We start from the raw sequence: 23485 nt of genomic DNA on the forward strand, positions 1-23485 counted from the left end.
CCAACTGTTTTCCTTGTGAATTTTTTGAGCTGTATGTCCTGCCTTTCTGGTTCATCAGCCCATTCAAAACAATTCACTTTCTATTTGCACATACCTATCAAAATCTCTAGAGATCTCTCCTGTTATTATCTATGGCAATTCATATGTATTACCTTTTGTGCACTGTCACTGTGATTTCAGTAGAATTATAGGAGTGAGGTAAGTTTTTGTCTTGCCCTTAATAATGGTTATGTATATTTTGTAATACTGGTTATGTGTATTGTGAAACATTGGTAATACTAGCAGTTTGTTTTAATTCTACCTGTTCTAGAAAAGTTCCTTTTGTCATCATGATACTATTTACTCTGAAGTTCCCAAAATTTCTTATTCATCTTTATGCATGCTATGCATTAATTGAAAATAAATTATTTCCAATATTTTTTAAATGATGACATATATTTTGTTCTTAAATTAACTGCATGCATGTCTCACATATACTTTTCTGGCAATTTATATAAGGTATCAATAAGCACTATTTTAATTCTATAAAACAAATGTTTTAAAGTGTATAAATTATTTTATTTTGTCTTATCATTAGTATGTGTAGAAATGTTCAATAAAACAAAAACATTCATGTTCTAATTCTGGATTTTCTTTGTAAGTCCAGGGACAAAGTGGACCATGACACTTATTTTTATTTAACGTATATCAAATATTACATGCAGATTGCCCATATATATTGACACCTTGTATTGCTTCCTAAAAGCACTTCAGTTTAAAGGCTTGGACATATTTTATCACATACTTGTCAAGCATTGCTTTACTTCTATTTTATTTTCTGAAACACATTCATATTTCCTTATACATGTATATGCATGCATAGAGATAATTATGTATGTAGAGGGTGGAGGTGTAGCAGAAAGTATAGAGAACGGGGGAAAGGGGAAAAGACAAAACATTCATAGTGTTGGGAGAGATATGAAATAAACAATCACGAGGGGAAAACAGTCAATAATGTCTCAGAAGATTTATTCACTGACTGAATGGAAGGTAGCCAGGGGTGTGGCAGAAGGTTCACTCTTCTGGTAGAAACTGAGATGAAAACTGTCAATCCTAAGACTGTCTTTGGAAGCCCGGTAGCTGAGTATATGATCATATCGTAAGAGGGGAATTTTGTTTCAGCTAGCTGCCTTTGGCTATGGGAAAGCCTGACATTTCTGCTTGAGACAAATATGCCTTCAGCTGGAAAACGACCTTCCATCCACCTCGCAGGTGCAGAACCTGGGAACCAAATGGCCTGTCTTCCTCTACCCCCATCTGTGTTTCAGTAGAAAGGTTCAACACTAGAAAAGAAAATCTTATCAATATGTTATATTTATTAATTTTATTAATATTGATTGCCAGATCTACTTTTTTTGTCCTGTCCCTGTGCATAGGGAACCCTCCATCTTGTGTCCACAAAGAAAAGTTAACTGGAGTTAATCAAAGGAGAATGAGCTGAACCACCAGAGCAGGTGGTTCCTTGAAGGCAAACACAGCTAAAGAACAGATGAGTCATGAAAAATGTGTGATGAGAATTCTTAAGGGATTATAAAGAGATACTAAGAAAGAAAAAAGAAAACATCCTAAAGAAAATTGTCTAAAATTCAATGTTCATTTTAAAACATATGGACGAGCTATCTTAAAATCACAGGAGAACGGAAACTCCTGTGTGAAGGTGTGAAATATAGAGGGGGTGGATTCAGGGTGTCTAGCATGCACACTCTGTGAGTTGTGGCAGGAAAGGGAAAAAATGAGGAGGAGTAATGTTCGAAGAAATAACTGAAGAAAACTGCCCTGAAGTGGAGAAAAAGTGAGTTTTCTATTCTCAGGGATACATGGTAAGCTGGTCAGAATTAATATTAAAAAGACATATTCTTAGACATAGATTGGAAACATATAAGATAAGAGAGACCATCTTATACATTTCCAGATAGAGATGGTAGGGTAATATTAATGTCCCTGGTTAATAATAGGTTCTATATCCCAGGCCAATAAAGAGCTAGGGACACAAACAGGCAACTGTCAGAAAAAGAGACGAAAATGGCTAATAAACATATAAAATCATGCCAGGCATCTCACATAGTCAAGTTACACGAACTAAAACAATAATCAGGTGCTTTTACACATAATTGTATTGGAAAATATTAAAATGATATCCAGCAGATACAGCTAATAAAATCAATGGGCACTCTTATTCCTTCAGAAGAATTGTAAATTGCTACAACACTTTGGAAAGTAACTTGCAGTATTTTTTTAAAAAATCACATACGCTTTGTGATGTGAAATCACAAATTCATGTCAAATTATTTGACTCAAGAATTATACTTCTATGAATCTATCCTATGATAATAAAAGTATGATCTGGATATGAATTATAGCATAGTTTCAATAGATTGAAAGGTTAAGTAAAAGATAATACACTCATATAATAGAGGGCAGACACAAAAATAAAAGAGAAATATTTGTATGTACTAATCAGAAAAATGACACAGTTTAGCAGAGGTTATCACCCCACAATATCCATTATTTAATTTTTATACTTTAAGAGAACCCATTGTTTTATTTAAAAATTTTAATTGAGATATAAATTCACACACCATAAACTTCCACTGTTTTAAAGGATTTTTAGTTCTGTGATTTTTAGTACATTTACAAAGTTGTGCAATGATCACTACCTAGTAATGCTTTAAAATGCCCTCAGGATTTGGTTTGTTCCTGTATAGTAAGACACACTGATATTGTTTGGCTCTGTGCCCACCCAAACCTCACATTGAATTGTAGTTCCCATAATCCCCATGCGTCCTGGGAGGGACCTGGTGGGAGGAAATTGAATCTTGGGAGCAGTTACCCTCATGCTGTTCTCAAGATAGTGAGTGAGTTCTTAGAAGATCTGATGGTTTTATAAGGGGGTTTCCATACTGTTTCACTCTGCACTTCTTGTGCCATGTGAAGAAGGACATGTCTGCTTCCCCTTCCCATCATGACTAAGTTTCCTGAGGCCTCCCCAGCCATGCTGAATTGTGAATTAAACCTCTTTCCTATGTAAATTACCTAGTCTCAGGTATGTCTTTATTAGCAGCGTAGTATCAGACTAATGCACATACATACTTGAAAAAGACAGTCATGAAGGAAGTTTTTCTATTCATAGATCTCTAGAAACAAAAGGGTCACACAAGGAAGCACCAGGGTTGACCAGGAGGCAGAGAGTGTGGGGAAAACTTGGACAAAATCTTCTCTTGTGGTTTTTCCAGGAAGGAATGGGTGAAGCAGGGTAAGTAGGCTAAGTAGGTTTAGGGTTGGATAATTTGAATAATTTCAGTAGGCTTCAGAGTGTAGGGGCTGGCACTAGTTTTCCTATACCTGGGGTGATTAGGACAGGAGAATATTAGCTTGGTGTGTTAGAGCTCAGTAAAGGAGATGGTTGGGGACCTATGAGCTTTAGCTTTGGTGGTTTGCATATGAAAGGCACACTCACAGGTGAGCCCTTTTTTATCTCTTGGAATTGGGCAGCCCCGGGAGGGGCAGTCACTCCAAGTTTAGCAAGTCTCAGATGTCAAAACATCAGAACATACAAAAAGCAAGAAACAGAAAACATGACCACCATGATACAGACTACATTTCCCAGCCTCCCTTGTACCTGTTCTCAAGCACAGCTTTGAGGAACTGTTCTTAATGTAACCTGCAAACAGTGTTCTACCTCCTTAGGCTGGAAGGTGGGCGAACAGGATAGATAGAACTATGGCAACATCTTGGACTATGAGTTTGAAGTTCTATGTTGAAAACAGAAGAAAAATGACATAGAAGGAATCTGGCTACCTCCTGATTATGGACCCACCAAAAAGCTTTGTATTGCCATTTAGACTTTTATGTGAGCAAGAAACAAGTTTCTTTCTTATTTTAAGCCAGGATTCTAGTTGTTCAGTTACTCATAGTCAAACATAAATGAAATAGTTGTTAAATTTTAAAAAATGCAACTAACTTGCATAGCATGATTCCATTTTTGTTCATAAAACAATATATAACAAAGTGTAGATATAGATGTGTCTACATACCTTTATAGAAAACTTAGGAAGTCCATCTCTGAATTATTAACAAGGGTTAGCTCTAGGGGATAGAACTGGACGGCAGAAGGATAATCCGATTTTACCTTTAATAATAATTTTTAGCAGCAGGTTTATGATTTACTTTCACTTCTTATACTTTTTGTTTCATTCAAATACAAGTTAAGAAAAAGAAAAAAAATCCATTCATTTTCATAGCCCCATTTATAAGCAACTATTGAAAAAGAACTAAATTGTAGCTAGTGAACAACCCAACCATGGTTACACTAAGTTGTTGCTGTTAATAATGTATTTTCTTTCCTAAAGTATTTGACTTTTTTCCCATTCTCTTAGTTATTTCATGAACCATAAACAAGGCTGATAGTTTATATTATTGTTATATATAGATTATGCATAAAACACAGAAAGAGTTATAACTATCAAAACCAAACAAATTATTTTTCTAGAGATTTTTATGAAAGCCATACAGTAGACATCCATTACTTTCCTTTTGGGAAATGCCACATGATGATTCCAAGCTAGTCTTGTCAGTCTCTCCTTCCTTACGGAAAGCAATGTGACAGCCTGACCAGGGCATCCCATCCTTCAGGATACAATGTGATATGGTTTGGCTCTTTGTCCCCACCCATCTTAATCTTAAGATTAATCTCATCTTAAATTGGAATCCCCACGTGTTGAGGGAGGAACCTGATGGGAGGTGATTGGATCATGGGGGCTATTTCCCCCAGGCTGTTTTCTTGATAGTGAATGAGTTCTCATGAGAGCTGATGGTTTTAAAGTGTGGCACTTCCTCACTCCCTCTCTCTCTTCTGCAGCCATGTAAGACGTGCCTTGCTTACTCTTAGCTTTCCGCCATGTTTGTAAGTTTCCTGAGGCCTCCCCAGTGATGCAGAACTGTGAGTCAATTCAATCTCTTTTCTTTATGAATTATCCAAAACATATAAAATAAGTAGTATCTGGGGTTGGGGAGGAGGGCTATTTTAGAGTTAGGTACGTTTTTCAAAAGACAGCCTTGTGAGGACATGAGGGAAGGTCAGGGCAATCAACAAGAACACAGGAAAGCCCCAAAGCAACAGAGAGATTGGCTTGTACAAGGCACAAAGCTGGTCTGGGGCACTGTGGATTAGCAGAGGTGAAGGGGAGATCACATCTGAAAGGTAAGCAGGATACAGATAATCTCATACGCCAAAGTGAAGACTGGATTTTTGTTGTTGTTTTTCCTAAGAAGTTTGCAAAACATTTTATATAAAGATTAATCTGGCTACAAAAGTGAAGAATGGGTTGTGGTAGGGGCAAGACTGAAGGCAGGATGAGCAATTACGAGGCAGCTGCATTAGTCTAGGAAATATTTCTTTAATCCAAGTGAATCACTACTAGTGAATCACAAAGTAGACATTAAAATGTTCTCTAATCAGTTCATGTAATTGTATCTAATCTGACTAGTGTGAGCAATGTTTTGTAAGACAAGGCTAAATTCTGAGAAGAAAAATATTGTTATGAAACATTTTCAAAAACTAACAAGTTATCACTTTACAAAATCAGAGTATACACAATTTAAAATTCGATATTTATATTTTACTATTTCTGCATCAGTGAAGAGGTGATTTATGGACAAAATTTGGAAATTACGAAATTAGTATTTACTGCAATTCCTTTCTTTAATGCTACCCACTGAGGTTACCATTTGAAGTAGGTTTGTTTTGTCTTTCCATGATTGGCTTATCAAGTTTCTAAACTGCAGCATGGCTTTTCTCACAATGTCCCTGAATAATATGTCCTTTTTTAAAAGAGAGATGTTGCCTATTTTAAGAGAGGTATCTTTAACACATAAAAAATACACTCCTCATTCCATTACATTTGGAACTAGATTCTTTATAAGTCATCGATGGGACTCAAATTTGATTTAGCAAGAGGTTTGCTCTCTTCAGGCCAACTTCCCTGCCAAGCTGTGTTTCCTTTCTGCTTTCTTGGCTAGTTCTCAATTTCTTAATTAGGAAAATAAGTGGATGCCTGTAATTAGACTGAAGGCTGGACCTCTTTAGCAATTAAGAGTTTTTCTGTAGCAAAGATATGGAGACTGTACCAAAGAACCAGTAGCATTATTTTGTTTCATCTTATAAAAATAGTACATTTACATGTTATATAATTAAAACTTTTCATCATTTGATAAACACAGTCTTCCACATTTTCTATGTGGAGGTAGCTTGTGTGAAATATTTTCTGAGTCTGTTAGCAATCAACTCTATGACCTAGGAACATTGTTTCATTTAAAAGGAATAATTTGGAACATTACAGTTAACATGAGGGAAGCTTTTGTTTTTGTTTTAGCAACTTTATTTAGCTAACATATAAGAAGTAATTATATTAATTATATATCCTCTTTTAGGGAAATAACTAGTTTCTCAGTTTTTGGAATAAACTAACAAATCTCGGTATACTGTCTCTCGATTCTTCTTCTCTTTAAGCGGCCTTTTTCTTTGCTCAAGTCCCTCCAGTAGCCTTGTGTTTCCTTTCCAGACTGGTATTCCCCAGGGAATGTCCTGAAATTTCTTGCCATGAGATATAGTCTGTATTAAATAAATCATTAAATCACAGAAACTGTAGCTAATGGAAGGCATTTTTGTGTACTATCATTTCAGTGTAATGGAATAGTTCAGCCATTAGGTATATAAAATAGTGACAAAGTCACAGAGGTGCTATAGCTCATTGTATTTATGGAGAGCCATACTAAATACAATAGCATGTTATATATAATATATGGCTATGCTAGAATAAAAACTGAACCTATTTCAAACGCATCATGCTCGTTAATGTGTAGGGGAAAGGTCAATATATTACTTTCAGGGCTAAGAATCCCAAAACAGCAATTGCATGTAAATGAAAGGAGAAAAAAGATCACTGATGTCTTTGTTTGACATTTGTGATGAGTGAAAAATGAATAAACATACCAACAGTGATTGATATAACCTAATGAAAATGTCAATGAATTTATATCATTCTGTTGCTTTATCTCAATCACAAGTGGACTAAGGTCTGCCTACTTTTACTTCTCAGGCCCAGAAAACAGAATACTGTGCTGTATTTCTGTATTCGTTTCATAACTAGGATTGAATGCTATGAAATATAAGATACAGACTAGATAATGTGGGCGAATATAAAGATGAATTAGCTGTGGTCTTACTTTCAAGCTGATTCTGGTCTATATAGAAACGTAGGTACCTAAATAATTACAATATAGATAGTTAAAAGTTCAGAGGAGAAACACACCTAAAATATGATTGCTGCACAGAGGTAGGAGAAATTACAAAAGCATCTCTATACAATGAGAAGAGCTTCTAATTTTATATAAATGTGACTGACATTAGAAAGTGTTAAAATTTAGAATTCAGCTTGAAGTCCTTGAAAAATTAGATTATTTCTTTCCTTTCTTTTCTCTTTCTCTCTCCTTTCCTTCCTTTCTGTCTTTTATTGAAATTTTCCTTCATCTATATGTACTTATTGCTTAATGTCTGTTTAGCAATATGGTAGGCACCAAAATAAATAAAATACATTATGTCCTCAACGGATCATGGTCTCACCATCTTATTATACCCCTATCTTTTTTTTTTTAATTTATTTATTATTATTATACTTTAAGTTCTAGGGTACATGTGCATAACGTGCAGGTTTGTTACATATGTATACTTGTGCCATGTTGCTGTGCTGCACCCATCAACTCGTCAGCACCCATCAACTCGTCATTTACATCAGGTATAACTCCCAATGCAATCCCTCCCCCCTCCCCCCTCCCCATGATAGGCCCCGGTGTGTGATGTTCCCCTTCCAGAGTCCAAGTGATCTCATTGTTCAGTTCCCACCTATGAGTGAGAACATGCGGTGTTTGGTTTTCTGTTCTTGTGATAGTTTGCTAAGAATGATGGTTTCCAGCTGCATCCATGTCCCTACAAAGGACACAAACTCATCCTTTTTGATGGCTGCATAGTATTCCATGGTGTATATGTGCCACATTTTCTTAATCCAGTCTGTCACTGATGGACATTTGGGTTGATTCCAAGTCTTTGCTATTGTGAATAGTGCCGCAATAAACATACGTGTGCATGTGTCTTTATAGCAGCATAATTTATAATCCTTTGGGTATATACCCAGTAATGGGATGGCTGGGTCATATGGTACATCTAGTTCTAGATCCTTGAGGAATCGCCATACTGTTTTCCATAATGGTTGAACTAGTTTACAATCCCACCAACAGTGTAAAAGTGTTCCTATTTCTCCACATCCTCTCCAGCACCTGTTGTTTCCTGACTTTTTAATGATCGCCATTCTAACTGGTGTGAGATGGTATCTCATTGTGTATACCCCTATCTTAATATCACACAGGATTTCTCCCTCTATTATGGAGTTTCTTCTTCCTGATACCATTCATTTGCTGCTTGGTGACATCATCCCAAGCCCAATTAAGGCTCTCGATGCAGTCAGAGATGTTTTAATTCTTCCAGAATTGCATCAGTGTCTTCCCAGTGTTTTCCTTGGTTGCTGCAATAGCCTGAACAAAGATCCTTCTCAGGTCATAGACCTTAAAAGCTGTTAACTCCTTGATTCATTAGTTGGATTAAAGATTTGGTGTTTGGGCCGGGCGCGGTGGCTCAAGCCTGTAATCCCAGCACTTTGGGAGGCCGAGACGGGCAAATCACGAGGTCAGGAGATCGAGACCATCCTGGCTAACACGGTGAAACCCCGTCTCTACTAAAAAATACAAAAAACTAGCCGGGCGAGGTGGTGGGCGCCTGTAGTCCCAGCTACTCGGGAGGCTGAGGCAGGAGAATGGCGTAAACCCGGGAGGCGGAGCTTGTAGTGAGCTGAGATCAGGCCACTGCACTCCAGCCTGGACGACAGAGCCAGACTCTGTCTCAAAAAAAAAAAAAAAGATTTGGTGTTTGGAGGAAGAGACACCACTTTAATATGGGGATGAACATCACACATTTAAAAAGAGGATATGCGGGAGCATTATCGACAATAAGCAAAATCTTGAAAGGTATATTATTTCCACACAGTATTTCTCCATTTTGCTGGCATAGCAAATCAGGAGGGCATCTTGGAAGAGGAACTGGGTCATCCACATATTCTTATCGCCCCTGTAGTAAACTGCATGACTGTGCTTACTGATATGCTTGAAGGCTTTGGGGTTCTCACTGTGACAGATCATAAAGGGTTTCGATTTTTAGCCTGCAACATTTCCCTCAAGCAAGACTGTTATCCTGTCCTTAAAAGTCTCAAAACCTGGAATTGACTTGGCCTCCTATGGCTGAACGTCCTTTCTGGTATCTGTTTCCAGAATAGGGAGGTTTCATCCATACTGGAGATTTGCTTTGGCAAATAATTTTCCTCCACAATCAGCTTATCTAGAGTTTTCAAAAATTCTTCAGCTGCTTTTACATGAACACTCACAGACTCACCATTCATGCTCACTTATACATATGTAATACATAATGATTCTTGAATTTTTAAGTCCCCAGAGCAAGCAGGAAATTCAACATAGATGGGTCCAGCATTTTTTTTTTTTTTTTTTTTTGAGACAGAGTCTTGCTCTGTTGCCCAGGCTGGAATGCAGTGGCGTGATCTCAGCTCACTGCAACCTCTGCCTCCTGAGTTCGAGCGATTCTCCTGCCTCAGCTTCCTGAGTAGCTGGGACTACAAGTGCGTACCACCATGCCCACCAGCCTTTTATTTTAACATCATAAACAAACTTTTTGCTTTGGCCAAGATCACCAGGGTGTCGAGAGGGCTACACTTCTGTGTCTGGTCTTCAATCCAGAATCATTAGAAATTTCTTCACGTCTGATATAGGCCCCTCTTTAAGTTTTGTTAGTCTTGCTGCCTACAGTGAAGCAGATCCTTTAACAGATTCTGACATGTTCTTATTCTTCAAGGTCATAACTATGGTGGAATGGGACATGCCTGACTGGTGAACAACAATTATCAATGATTTTCCAATTTTCTTGTTTTTAATGACCTATAGTGTTGTTTCCAGGTCAATCACTTAACTTGGCTTCTTCTAGGCAACATTAGCAGTGGATTTTGCACATTTAGGGGCCATGACGAACTAAACCACACAAGATTAAATAAAACAAGAGAATATGACGCAAACAAGAGGCAGTAAACACATGATGCCTGAGGACACTGCTGGCATAAAACCACGTACTGTTTTATAGTAAACATTTGCTAATACATAGAAGGAGTGCACTCTGAAATTAATGATAAAATGTATACTTAGTAAATACATAAACCAGTAACATAGTCATTTATTATCATTATCAAGTGTTATGTACAGTGTATAATTGTATGTGTTCGACTTTTACATAACTAGCAGTGCAGTATGTTTGTTTACGGCAGCATCATCTCCAACAAGTGAGTAATGCTTTGCACTATATTAGGATGGTTAGGATGTCACTGGGTGATAGGAGTTTTCCAGCTCCATTATAATCCGATGGCTTCACCATTGTATATTCAATCTGCCATTGACATAAAATAATTATGTGGCGCATGACTGTGTATGTTTACATAAAAGCCTGTACGTGACTGTTTATACCAGTTTTATCAATAATCACCCAAACTGGAAACATCCCAGGTGCCCTTCAAACACTGCATACAAAAACCAACTAGGGTGCTTGCGTACAAAGGAACGCTACGCAACAACAAAAAGTGTGGATGAATCTCACGTGCATTCTGCTAAGAGAATGAAGCCAAATCCAAAGGCTACATGTTGCATAATTCCATTTATAGAACAATCAGAAATACAACTCTTCTGTAGAGAATAATTCAAATTGACAAATACAGAGGGCAAGAGAGAAATAAGAAAGTCAACTTTAGAATACAAAAGAAAATTATGGATGGATGATAAAATTAGTGCACAAAAGTTTGAGGAGAAATAGGATATTTGCAAAACCTAAATTATTCTGCCCCAAAATATGTACTTTTTACAAAAAGGGAAAAATAACATTATAGTATAGTAATCTAGAAGATACTCCCTTAACCAAGTGCTCCATGCTAACATCCCCACGAATAAAGCATGTGGGCATCGTGTGCCCGCTTATACAATGCACTGAGAATGGTGTATAATTTCTGTGATGTTCCTGCCAAAAATGCCTAACCATAATCTAATCATGAGAAAACAAGGCACACCCAAACTGAGGGACCTTCCACAAAATAACTGATTAGTACACATGAAAGGTTTTGAGGTCATGAAAGACAAGGAAAGATCGAAGAACTGGCATGGATTTGAAAATACTAATGAGACGTAATAACAAAATGCAGTGTGGGATACTGGACTGGATCCTGGAGCAGAAAAAAGGACATTACTGAAAAACCTGACAAAACCTGAATGAAAGTCTGTAGTTTAGTATTAGGTGGATGCAAAAGTCATTGCAGTTTTAATGGCAAAGCCGTGATGACTTTTGCACCAATCTAATAAATAGTACTGTACTAATATTTATTTATTGGTTTTGAAAATAGTCTTATGGTTAAGCAAAATACTAAAATTATGGGGGAAACTTAGTGAAGGTTATATGGGAACTATAATATTTTTACAACTTTTTCTGTAAGACTGAAATTACACCAAAATGAAAATTTGAAAAATGGCATGGTAACACATTCTGACAACAGCAGCAGCAACCACAACAAAACTAGCATTAAAATTTCATCATTGGATTAAATGAGGATCTTACCAGATTTCCATTTGTTAATTTCATGGATTTTTTTTTTTACTAGAAATTTCATTAAAAGGGGGACCCTTTTAAATTTTCAGTGATGAAGATTTTTACTGGTTTTTATCCAGCCTTACATAAGACCATTAGAAACTTGGTGAAGATTTCTCAGTAATGATTGATTGCCTTATCCTGAAGCCTGGCAGGTTGGTTGTTATTCTCCTGAATTCCAGGATGTAAATTCATGCCTGTAATATGGGTTTATCTATAGCCCTTCCCAATTTGGATTTGTCACACTCTTTATCTAGAACAAATCATATCATGAATGATTTGGGAGAAATTTTTTATTTTTTGAAAGTCAATAAGATTTCATCCTCTAGATGGCTTTATTCAATTTTATTTAGCAGTATTAACAGGAAACATTATGTATGCATAAAAGTGCATTTATACTCTCTTTTCTTTTTGGCTCTTACAGTTTACAATGATACCTTCACACTGAGAAACTTGTTACTAGATTTTTTTACAGCTGTTACATTGCAGTGTACCCAACAATTAGCAGGATAGGTTATGGGCAGAAGAAAACCACAGAAGTAGGGAATAGGTTAGAGGTAATTCTAGGGACATGATTAGAATGAATGACCTTGAGAAAATTCAGATATTTAAATACTGGAAGGACAATCAATAAATTATTCTTGCATACAGAAAGAGTTTATTTTTTTCTTGTGACAAGGGAAGTGTGCTCTGGAAGAGAGAAAATAAGCCGGTGATTCCAATTATCCCTAGTCCTGCTTGATCAGAGTGTGATACACAGGGCCACCAGGCTATGTCATCTTGTTACTGTTATAGTCACACTTAGTTCATTTCTTTATCATTATGTATACATTATAATTCCAAATGGCAAATAGTTCGCAGTAAATGTCCTCAGAATCCATCAAGACTCTAGAAATTGCACAAGAATAATTTATTTTCTTGAACAACAGCAAAAAGTATTAAGGTTAGTAGAAGAGAGGAAGTACAGTAAATCACCATTTATTTTTTGAACAACAGCAAAAAGTACTAAGGTTGGTAGAAGAAGAGAGAAAGTACACAAAATCACCATTTCTTCTCTTTCTACTGCCTCCAAGTTTTCCCTTTTTCCTTGGATTTAATCTCTTCTCATCTTCATCCTACAACTCTTTCCCTAATTAATAACAGTGCTTTTTGGGACAGCAGTTTCTGTCATGATCTCTAGGTTCCTAAATCCTCAGTGACATCCTCAATTTTTCTAATATTTCCTGGTCAGCTTTCTTTCACATTCTTCATGGGAACCACTTCAAACATTCACAGACATCTCAGTTCTCAGGACTGCTGTCCACCTCAGCAAATGATCTTGCTTCTCACATCACTGAAATAAAGGAAGACTGCTAACTCCAGTCTTATAAGGAAGCTGAGTTTTATAAATACTACATCTTTTTCATATTAGAGTTATTTACTTTTGTACCCATTTAGGATCAGCTTGGGAGATTGTCTTCCAGCTCCTTGGAGATTTGTAAAAAGAAGAGAAACCTGGGAGAAAGGAGGAGCAAGTTTGGAGACACCATTGTCATTCATCATGAATGCAATCTAGGATTCAAGAAGAATGGTGAGCAATGAAACCAGAGGAGGTAGACTCAGGGACCTGATCCAGAAGGACAGTCACTTTGGCTTTCTTATTCACTACTGGGCACCTAATGCTTAGAAAAGTGCCCAGAACAGCAGGTTTGGTGGCTCATGCCTGTAATCCCAGCACCTCAGGTGGCCAAGATAGGTGGATCACTTGAGGTCAGGAGTTTGAGACCAGTCTGGCCAATATGGCAAAACCTCATCTCTACTAACAATACAATAATTAGCCAGGCATGGTGGTACGTGCCTGTAGTTCCAGCTGCTCAGGAGGCTGCAGCAGGAGAATCGCTTGAACCTGGGAGGCAGAGGTTTCAGTGAGCCCAGATCTACTGCAGTCTGGGCAACAGAGGGAGGCTCTGTCTCAAAAAAAGAAAAAAAGAAGAAGAAGAAGAAGAAAGTGCCCAGTATGTAGTAGCTAGGCAGTTCAAAAATATTACTTAGATGAATGATTAACTGACAAATGCTAAACATTTGGAATTTAAGGAATCAACACAATTTAATTTGCATTTTAACAACTTTGAATCTGGATGTAGTGTGCACATATCTCACTCTATATCCACTGCCATCTGGCCTCCACTCCCATGGTATGCTTTATGAGCTGTGCCCTCTGATTGCCCTATCTAATGGATGCTTCTCAATCCTTATTTAAGTTGGTTTCTCAGCTCATTTTATTCTATTGACCTCTCTTACTCTTAGAAACCTGTCCTTTGCTTTTCAGGTTGCTCTTCTGTCTTTTTCATACACTTCTCTTCTTCAGTCTGCCTCTTAATGCTAGTTCTCCTTAACCTTCTGGGTAATCTCATCCTCCCTATGACTTCAACTACCAACCATCACCCATCTACTGAGTTCTCTTTATTTTGAACCTGCAGCCCACTCAAGCTCCAGGAACATTCTGGAAGTCTTTAACTAAATGTCCCAGACAACTAAAACTTAGCATGTCCAAATAAGAATTCATTATTTTCCCTCTGGATCTGTTATTTCTCCAGAATTCCCTCTCCATCTTTTTACTTATGGAAACCATTCACTTAAGTCATCTGAAACGGTCTCATCGTCCTCATTCCCCTTATACAATCAAGCAGTCACTAAAGTGTCTTAATTTAACCTAAGAAATAGGTCTAGAATCTATCCCTTTTTCTCTTTATTTCTTTACTCTATTTTCTCCTTATTTTTTACTTGGATTACTACACTAGCCTCCTTATGTTTTGTCTGCCTCTAGTTTCTCCTTTCACTCTGTAATCCACAGTATTATTACTTTGCTCCACTCTTTTTCTGGGCTCCTCTAACATGCCAAATTCTTTCTTAAAATAAAAGTATAGAACTAGCGGTTTCCTCTCTCTAAAATACTCTTCTATCACACCTAGGCATGGTTTGCTTCCTCCTTGCTTTCAGGTTTTTGCTCTTTACCTAAAGTTATATTTAAATATTTAGATTTCTTTTTGTCTCCTGTAGCAGATAGCTCTTTTTTCATTACTGTATTAACAGTGACTAGAGGCCAGGCGCTGTGTCTCACGTCTGTAATCCTAGCACTTTGGGAAGCCGAGGTGGGCAGATCACTTGAGGTGAGGAGTTCGAGATCAGCCTGGCCAACATGGTGAAACTCCGTTTCTACTAAAAATACAAAAATTAGCTGGACTTGGTGGCGTGCACCTGTGATCCCAGCTACTTGGGAGGTTGAGGCAGGATAATCACTTGAACCTGGGAGGTAGAGGTTGCAGTGAGTCAAGATCATGCCACTGCACTGCAACCTGGGTGACAGAGTGAAACTCTGCCTCAAAAAAAAAAAAAAAGAAAGAAAAAAGAAAAAAAGATGACTAGAAAAATGGACACAATATTTTCTGAATGAATAAATTAAAAAATTATTGAATAATTATAGCCAAAACAGCACATGCCACACCATATTGGGGAATAATGACATACTTATTTGTTGCTCCCAGTGGGCTGGCACCAACAAATGAGTTTCTCAAGAGCACTGAGCCTTCTTTCCTCTATCACTAGGTTTTAATCAGCAATAGGGCCTAACACCTGGTCATACTCAGTAAATGATTCTTGGGTTTGAGGGTAAGAACAAAAACCAATAAACTCTTAACCTACCTTAATTAGCAGAGGAGCTGAACCTCAGAGGTAAAAAACCTAATGTGTATTAGTAAAATCAGACATATAGAATATTTTACCCCATACAATGTATATTACACATATCCCCACATTGATTTTACTTACAGAAAAATTTTACCTATAACTTTTCTACTTTACAAATTATAAGTTGAAAACTTTATTGAAGACACTTTTTTTCTTTGCTTGTTTCTTCCTGAACTTTTCTATTTCCTTATTGGATCATCAATATGCACCTGGAGTTATAATAAAGTTGGAGGTGGAGTGATAAGTTATCACTGGCACAAATTTTCCTCACCAACATCTCATAACTCTTCTTTTGAAAACAAAATGGAGCCGGGCGCGGTGGCTCACGCCTGTATTTCCAGCACTTTGGGAGGCCGAGGCAGGCAGATCACGAAGTCAGGAGATCGAGACCATCCTGGCTAACACGGTGAAACCCCGTCTCTACTAAAAATGCAAAAAACTAGCCGGGCCTGGTTGGCGGCGCCTGTAGTCCCAGCTACTCGGGAGGCTGAGGCAGGAGAATGGCGGGAACCCGGGAGGCGGAGCTTGCAGTGAGCTGAGATCGCGCCATTCACTCCAGCCTGGGCGACAGCGCGAGACTCCGTCTCAAAACAAAACAAAATAAAACAAACAAACAAAAAAAAATGGAATAACAAAATATTAAAGGTAGAGGTGACCTTTATTGTCTTCTAGCCTAATTTGCACTTTTCAATTTTTTGTGTGTGTGGTGATAAAAATTAAGGCCCAAAGTGGTTATGTGACTGGCCCAAATATAAGCAGGTAGAACAGCAGATGTCATAGCTAATACAGTAATACAGTAGTAGAAATTTTGGGGAATGTCTATTACTTAACAAGCAGAACAAAATTCTGGAACCAGAGAAGCAGTTTTTGTGCAAGTACTAAAATGTATTTGGCTGGCTTGAATCTGCTCTCTTACCCAGATCCCATGTTGACCCACTATGCCTCTCCAGAAGGAACCCACAGTATTCTCGAGTATTTAAAGGGGGTTTTGAGCAAGAGCAGCACTTTCTGTTAGAACTTCAATACTGTCTCATGGAATATTTAGGGAATACTTTTATGAAATGAAATTATGTTTGGGAATTTGTTTGCCACCCTGATTGTTTTCTATTGCTCTTTACTGGATTTAGAGTTTATTTTAGATACAGTTGGCATATCTAAATTTAGTTGTTGCTCTCTAATCTGGGAGGTAGGCACTTCATTTCTTCTTTTTTTGGTTCTTCCATCATCATAAATTCAAACTGCAGGGCCCAGTATTCTGACGTGTGGTTACTGCACAGTATTTCTTCATCATCAAACCACAATTCTTGTCTTTTTTTAGAACCATAGCTCTTTCTCTGTTGGTTATATAGTTAATGACACTGATGTATATGTTATCTGTTACAAATTGCTATTATCTGTGCTACTAATGGCTACAAGTCTGTTCTCTAACTTACGGCTTCTATTTGCTTCTTGGAGAAAAAGTATGTACTAAGCATACGGTTATACGTCAATTAATCTCTTTTTATATCACTTGTATCTTAACAGGTTAATGAAATTGTGATGCACATCAAATAAATAGGTTCAACTCTTATCAGACACACTTTTTGTATAATACAGCTTTTAATAATTTAATTTTCAAGTTTAAAATAACGCTCAAATATGAAAGACAGCCAAAGTTTTCCCAAGAACTTTGTAACACTTATCTCTCAGAGATAAATCCTATATGAGATAAAAAATATGCATATAAAGAATTTATAAAAGAATCTGATGAAGGTTTTGATCTAGATTTTGAGTTACTTTCAACTGAGAGTCTATGAATTTATTTCTCAGAATCCCAGGATACTCTACAAATATGCCCTTATAAGCCTATGCTGCATCTTTATCTTCATCAGTATTATCTTTTATGCAATGGGTAGTCCTTTGGGAGCATTAATTGCTAGCTATCTCTTAGCTACTTAAGGGTAATCTTGGAACAATTACCATGAATTTATGGGAATGAGGCACTCATTTATTTATTGGCTTTCTTCTAACAGTCCCGTAGCACTTGAGTCCAGATGATAACAATATTAACCTGCCCATTTATCTTTATGAGGATTATTCCTTTCTCCATCTCTACCACCCACCTTGGTAGCTCCACACCACCCTATATGGGGCTCACTCTAACAAGTTAATGCTATAATGGTGATTGCCACTCAACAGTATACTGAATCTATCCTTTCTCAATCAGTTTTCCTATAATAGAGATGAGATTTTTATTTTTTTTTTTTAAGAAATGGAACAAAAGCCTTGACTTGTAGATCATACCAATGTGTGGCTAAGTGGAGGTCGCTGGTCTCATTTCTAGATGAGATTCTTAGAGTTGTAAAGAAATCTTTTGTTAGTTGGATACTTATGTGAAATAAACTATTTCAAACTGGCAGGCAAGTACCACAGAATATCTTATCAAACATATTTAGTTGATGTAGGATAAACGATTCCCACTATTTCACATGGATATACATCTTTTTATGCTTTTCATATGTGTGTGTGTGTGCATGTGTGATTGAGAAAGGATAGATGTGTAATTCACATATAAGAATATGTGAATAAAGCACATAGGAATACAGGAAAAAGGCATAGTTTGATTTATGAAAGTAAGAAAACAAAGATATGACACTTTTAAAACCTTTTAATTTATTGTTGGACACACATTTCCAGATGTTTCATGCATAAACACACATCAGAGGACTTCACATTATGCTTAAATTGTGATTTAAAATGCTCTGCAAAGGTTCATAACCCAACTTTAAAATTATCTTTTGCCTGCCAGAGATATATAATACAGAAGGAATAACTTGAAATGTTCATGTTAAATTAATAACAAGGAAGTCAGAAAATACGAAAGAAATAATTAACATCTATTTCTTCTCTCTGTCTCTCTGTTTCTGTCTTTTAGGTCATAATGTTTACCAGATATTATGGCATAGCTGGCTCTTTCCAGATTTTATATTTTAGGGGCAATTAACATCACTCTACCCCAATAGTTTTTTCCTATTTTGAAAGGCAGAATTATGTTATTTAATTTGAATTGTTATTTATTTAATGCTGTTCAATTCAAATAAGATAATTAAAGTAAAAACCCATTCAAAGGGATATAGCAAAAGCAAAAAAAAAAAAAAAAAAAAAAAAAAAAAGGTGGGTTTTAAAGTGAGACAGACTTCATTTTGAACACCAGTCATGCCACATATTGTAGGTTAAAGGTCCTTATGTGGGTTAGTTAACCTGCCTGGGGCTTCGCTTCTCATCCCTAAAATGTAGATAATGATATCAGGGTTGCTGTGAGAATGAAATGGTAACATATAGGTATAAAGTGCTAGCACATATAGTCCCAATAAAGAATGTCATTTAATGTGGTTTACAATGACGCACAAAGGGTGCTAAATGTATTACACACTGACAAATTTAATTCTTACAACATTCCTATCCCATTTTACAGATATGGAAGTAAAGGATAGAGATGTTAAATAATTTACCCATAGCTGCATAATTCTTAAGTGGCAGGAGCAGAATTCTAACTGAGGTCCATCTGTTTGGTTATCTATTGCTGTGCAACAAGCCATCTGAAACTCAGTGGTTTAAAACAACAACCATTTAATCATCTTTTATGATTTATGGGTTGCTGGGACGGAGGTGCATGATTCCTTTCCTGCACAAGATGTTGACCACAGCTACAGCTATCTAATAGCAGTGGTGGTGGAGGTGTAACACCTGAGATGGTTCACTCAGAAGGCTGCATTCAGTGCTGACATTCTGCTTGGAGTTCAGATGTGGATATCGGCTGGATCACCTCAGTTCTCTTCTTTGCAGTACTGCATGTGGCCTCATCTTATGGATTGCCTTCAGTAGGCATAGAGACGGTTCCAGGAAAGAGTGTTGCAAGAGGACAAGCTCCAACGTACAAACACATAAGATGTCTTCACTTTCATCATACTTGCTAATGTCGCATTGGCCAAGGTTTGTTACGTAGAAAAGCCCAGAATCAATGTGGGAAAAAACTATACAACGACATGAACACTGAAAGGCCCCAGGAAGGCCACTAAAGTCATAGTCCGCTGCAACATCTGTCATCAGAAGCATTCTTTTCTGTCTTCTAAACTTTTGTAGCTGTCCGTAATGTATTCATTTTGGGTAGCATGTTGGACAACGCCTTGTGAGAAGGACTTAGGAGTTTCAGACACAAAGTCAATTACATCTCTTTTGTAAGCTTTTATACTTTTCTGCTTCCAAATATGACAAAGTTTCAATTTTATTTAAATGATTTTAAAGTAAATGTTAGTTTTATGAAAGAAAAATGCCTCTCTGAAGGATTGGAGTTATTTCTAAAAGGCCAAATCTGTATTGGATTTTATATGTTATAATTCTTAGTGAATAAAGTAATGAGAAATATTGTCATATTTTATGCCCTATCATTATGCAAATGAAAGTGAATATATAGCAATCTATTTCTTAGAGTATATTGCTAATTTTGGATTTTTAAAAACATTTCCTTTCAAAGGAATAAACTTTGTTCCGTTATTTCTGTGAAAGAAGAATTTTTACTTGAGGAATTGTAAAATTTATTCATTTTATATAAATTATAATAATTTACTTCTAATGCCATTTATATAGGTTCCATGCAGAATTGCAGAATTTTTGTTTATAAGTTTTACTCCAGGTAAAGCATTTTATATCTGCATATGACATTTATTTCTAAACAGAAATATTTTACCTTAATGACCCAAAACACTGAAAGTGTTTGTTCTGTTAATCAAAAAATAATAATAATAACCCTTTACTCTTGATTCATTACTTCAAGTTATGTTAGCAATGATTTTCAGGTAATACCATGTCAAAGCTATTTGGTGACCAATGCAAACTCTGATAATGTCACAGCCTAGGATCAACACTCTGAGGCGGTGATGATATCTGAACTAAGTTATTTCTTTAATGACTGTGGTATTATTATTATTAAGATTTTTCCTTTTCTTAAAAAAACTGAGATAGGTGCGTGAAAGAAGTAATGAAGAAACTCAGTAACTTACTTTTTGTGACAACACCTTCTAGACGAATGATATTTGGATGGTCAAACTGGCCCATGATACTAGCTTCTCTTAGAAAATCTCTTCTTTGCCGATCCATGTGGCCACCTTTCAAAGTTTTAATGGCAACTGGGATCTCTCTTTTCCCTGGTGTCTTCAAACGCCCACTACAGACTTCTCCAAATTCACCTTAAAATATGAACAAAAGCAGTTATTTGATTAAACCAAACACTTACATTTCAGAGAGTCAAACTGTCATAGAGTGACATCCTTTTTTCACATAATGACTCTTAAGTATGTTATTTTCACAAAAACATTTCTTTCTTAAAAAGTAAGTTTATAAGGATAATATGCTTGATCAGCAACACTTCCAATGAATAATGGAATGCATTTTCATATGCTATATCACAGGAAATACTATTGATAGATATCCCTGATCTGCTGAGAAATTATGACTAGCAGAATGGGTAATGCTAATATAATTCTATAGAAACGCAATCACAGCATAATGTCTCCTGTTCCTGTTCTCAATGCTGATATATGACCCAAATGTTTACTCTATTCAGGGAATCCATCAGGCATGTATAGTTAATTTGATCCCCTAGGTCATATGACTGGACGTCATTGACAGTTAGAAATTAATGTTAGGGTCAATTGATGTATGAACATATTGAAAAAACCCACACTGAACTCTACCATAGTAAGTGATTATACAGGCTAAATTACAAGCCACAGGGATGGAAATGCAGATAAAGAAGATGAGATGTGTTTCAGCATTGTCTCCATTGGGTAATTAAACAATAACCAAATATTTAGCAAGCATTTATTATATCTATATGCAGTGCTAGAATGTTGTGAGTTTCAAAGAAGTATAAGACTTGGTCTCTGCTCTCAGGTGCTTATAATCTGGTAGGAGAATTTAGATGAACATATATGAAACACTTAAGAACTTAATAAATTCCTGTAAATGCTATAATTGTTAAGTAAGAACAGTGGGGACTGGAAGACTTCCTGGAGGGGATGGAACTTATGCTAGACCTTGAGAGATGAGCAGGATTTAGATATTTGAGAGAAGCAGGGACATTTTAAGACAGGGTGCGTAAAGCAGGGAAGAGAAGTGAAGAAAAACATTCAGAGTTCCAGAAACAGTAGAGAGAATGACATGGACCCAGGGCAGCAAGGAGACAGGATGGGTTATTGTGGACAAAAGGTAATGGTTTTCTCAGTGCAATGTAATACATTCCACAAACTTTGAAATTCTAGACTTTTAATTTTTCTAAAGCTGATTACCTGCATTTCCTTAAAAACATGATGATTGATTTCCAATTTATTAATATATAAAGTGAGAATAATAAAATCTTTCATAATTCTATAACCTCTCATTCCCATAAGGATAGTGGGAAGATCAAAAGTGACAATTTATGTCAAAGTGCTTACAAACTGTAAAGTACTATTCACACAGTGTTTTAAGTTATCAAAATCTTTGGAAGGATGAAAAAATTAAAATGAAAATATCTTCAGTTGGTCTATTAGCAGTTATGGCCAACTTTAAGACACAATATAAGTTTAAGCATAGTGTATTGAATTAGATTTTGCAGTATAATAGATTTCAATTATTCTTTCTTTTGACAATTTATCACAGTCAACTAAATGCTGACTATGCATGAATATTAACTACATTTTGGTGTAGGTACTAAAATTTTTTAGGTAAAATAAATAACTAGGAGGGAAAAAAGGCATAACTTTGCTTCCAAAAAATTATATGTACACATGTTCATTAGAAATAGAAAGCAGTCTAACAAGATAATTTATTCTGTGTATGCTAAACAAACAAGCAAAGAAGCAAACAAAAACTACTGACAATTCAGTGCATACGATATTGGGGTTTTATAAATCTTGTATACATTTGGCAACAAACACACGAATAATCATTTTTTTTTCTTAATGATGCTCTCAACCTGTTGGAGGATGAATTTCCTTACTTCACCGAAAAAAAGAAGTTGTAGTTTTTCAGTTCTGCTTGTAATAATGCAATGATTTAGGTAATACCATGTCAAAGCTGTTTGGTGACCAGTGCAAACTCTGATAATGTCACAGCCTAGAATCAAGACTCTGAGGGGTGATTATCAGAAGATGGTATCTGCACTAAGTTATTCCTTTAATGACTGTTGTATTATTATTATTAAGATTTTTCCTTTTCTTAAACAACTAAAGTAGGTTTGTGAAAGTAAAAGATTTTCTCTTATGCATAAAAGTGCCAATTGATAGGAACAGTCAACATATTTCTATTGAGACCTGAACCTTAAGAGAAGAAGTGAGTATGTGTGTTTACACTAATGTCCAATATATCCAGGCCTACGCAGATACTTGAAATTCATCCTCAGATCACTCTGGTTTGTTCTAATGAATATCCAGAACAAAACAAATACTTATTTTTTCCTTATTTTTTCTTTTATTTTGTCTTAGTAAATCTGATAGTATGTATAAAAATTCAGCAATATTTTAAAACCCCTCACCTGCCATGAGCCCATAATCCATGTTATTTTTCTGTTCACATTTCATAGAAATTCAAATAAACTTCTGAATATCATGAAAAGAATGAGAACTCTGTTGGCATTTTATCAAGACAGACAAAGTGGTAATTTTCTTTGGTTTTCTGTTGTCTGAAATTCATGTATCTTATTAACACCAGGCAGGTGTTTTCTTCATGTCAAGCTTTGCATGATCAAGCTGTTATCACACTTATTTCAGTGGCACTAAATACGGTTGCCTCAATTAAAGATCTGAGACTCTTAGTGTATTCTTTAGGCAAAGTCCAAAAAGCTCAGTAACAGAATGTATTAAAATTGTTATCTACAGTAGGCTTGAATGAATCAGACATATCAGGCAG

General features: G+C 36.2%; 1 protein-coding gene across 7 annotated transcripts in view; it reads right to left on the reverse strand.

The window, feature by feature from the left end:
- EPHA6 (EPH receptor A6) overlaps positions 1–23485 on the reverse strand; it is a 930448-nt gene that overhangs the window by 183392 nt on the left and 723571 nt on the right. For all 7 annotated transcript variants that reach the window (XM_065539279.2, XM_045385337.3, XM_005548367.5 and 4 more), the window contains one exon: positions 20599–20784. In XM_065539279.2, the coding sequence (XP_065395351.1) occupies positions 20599–20784 (186 nt within the window). The remainder of the gene's footprint in view (positions 1–20598; positions 20785–23485) is intronic.

Source organism: Macaca fascicularis, chromosome 2 (genome assembly GCF_037993035.2).
Source record: "Macaca fascicularis isolate 582-1 chromosome 2, T2T-MFA8v1.1".
Classification (NCBI taxonomy): domain Eukaryota; kingdom Metazoa; phylum Chordata; class Mammalia; order Primates; family Cercopithecidae; genus Macaca; species Macaca fascicularis.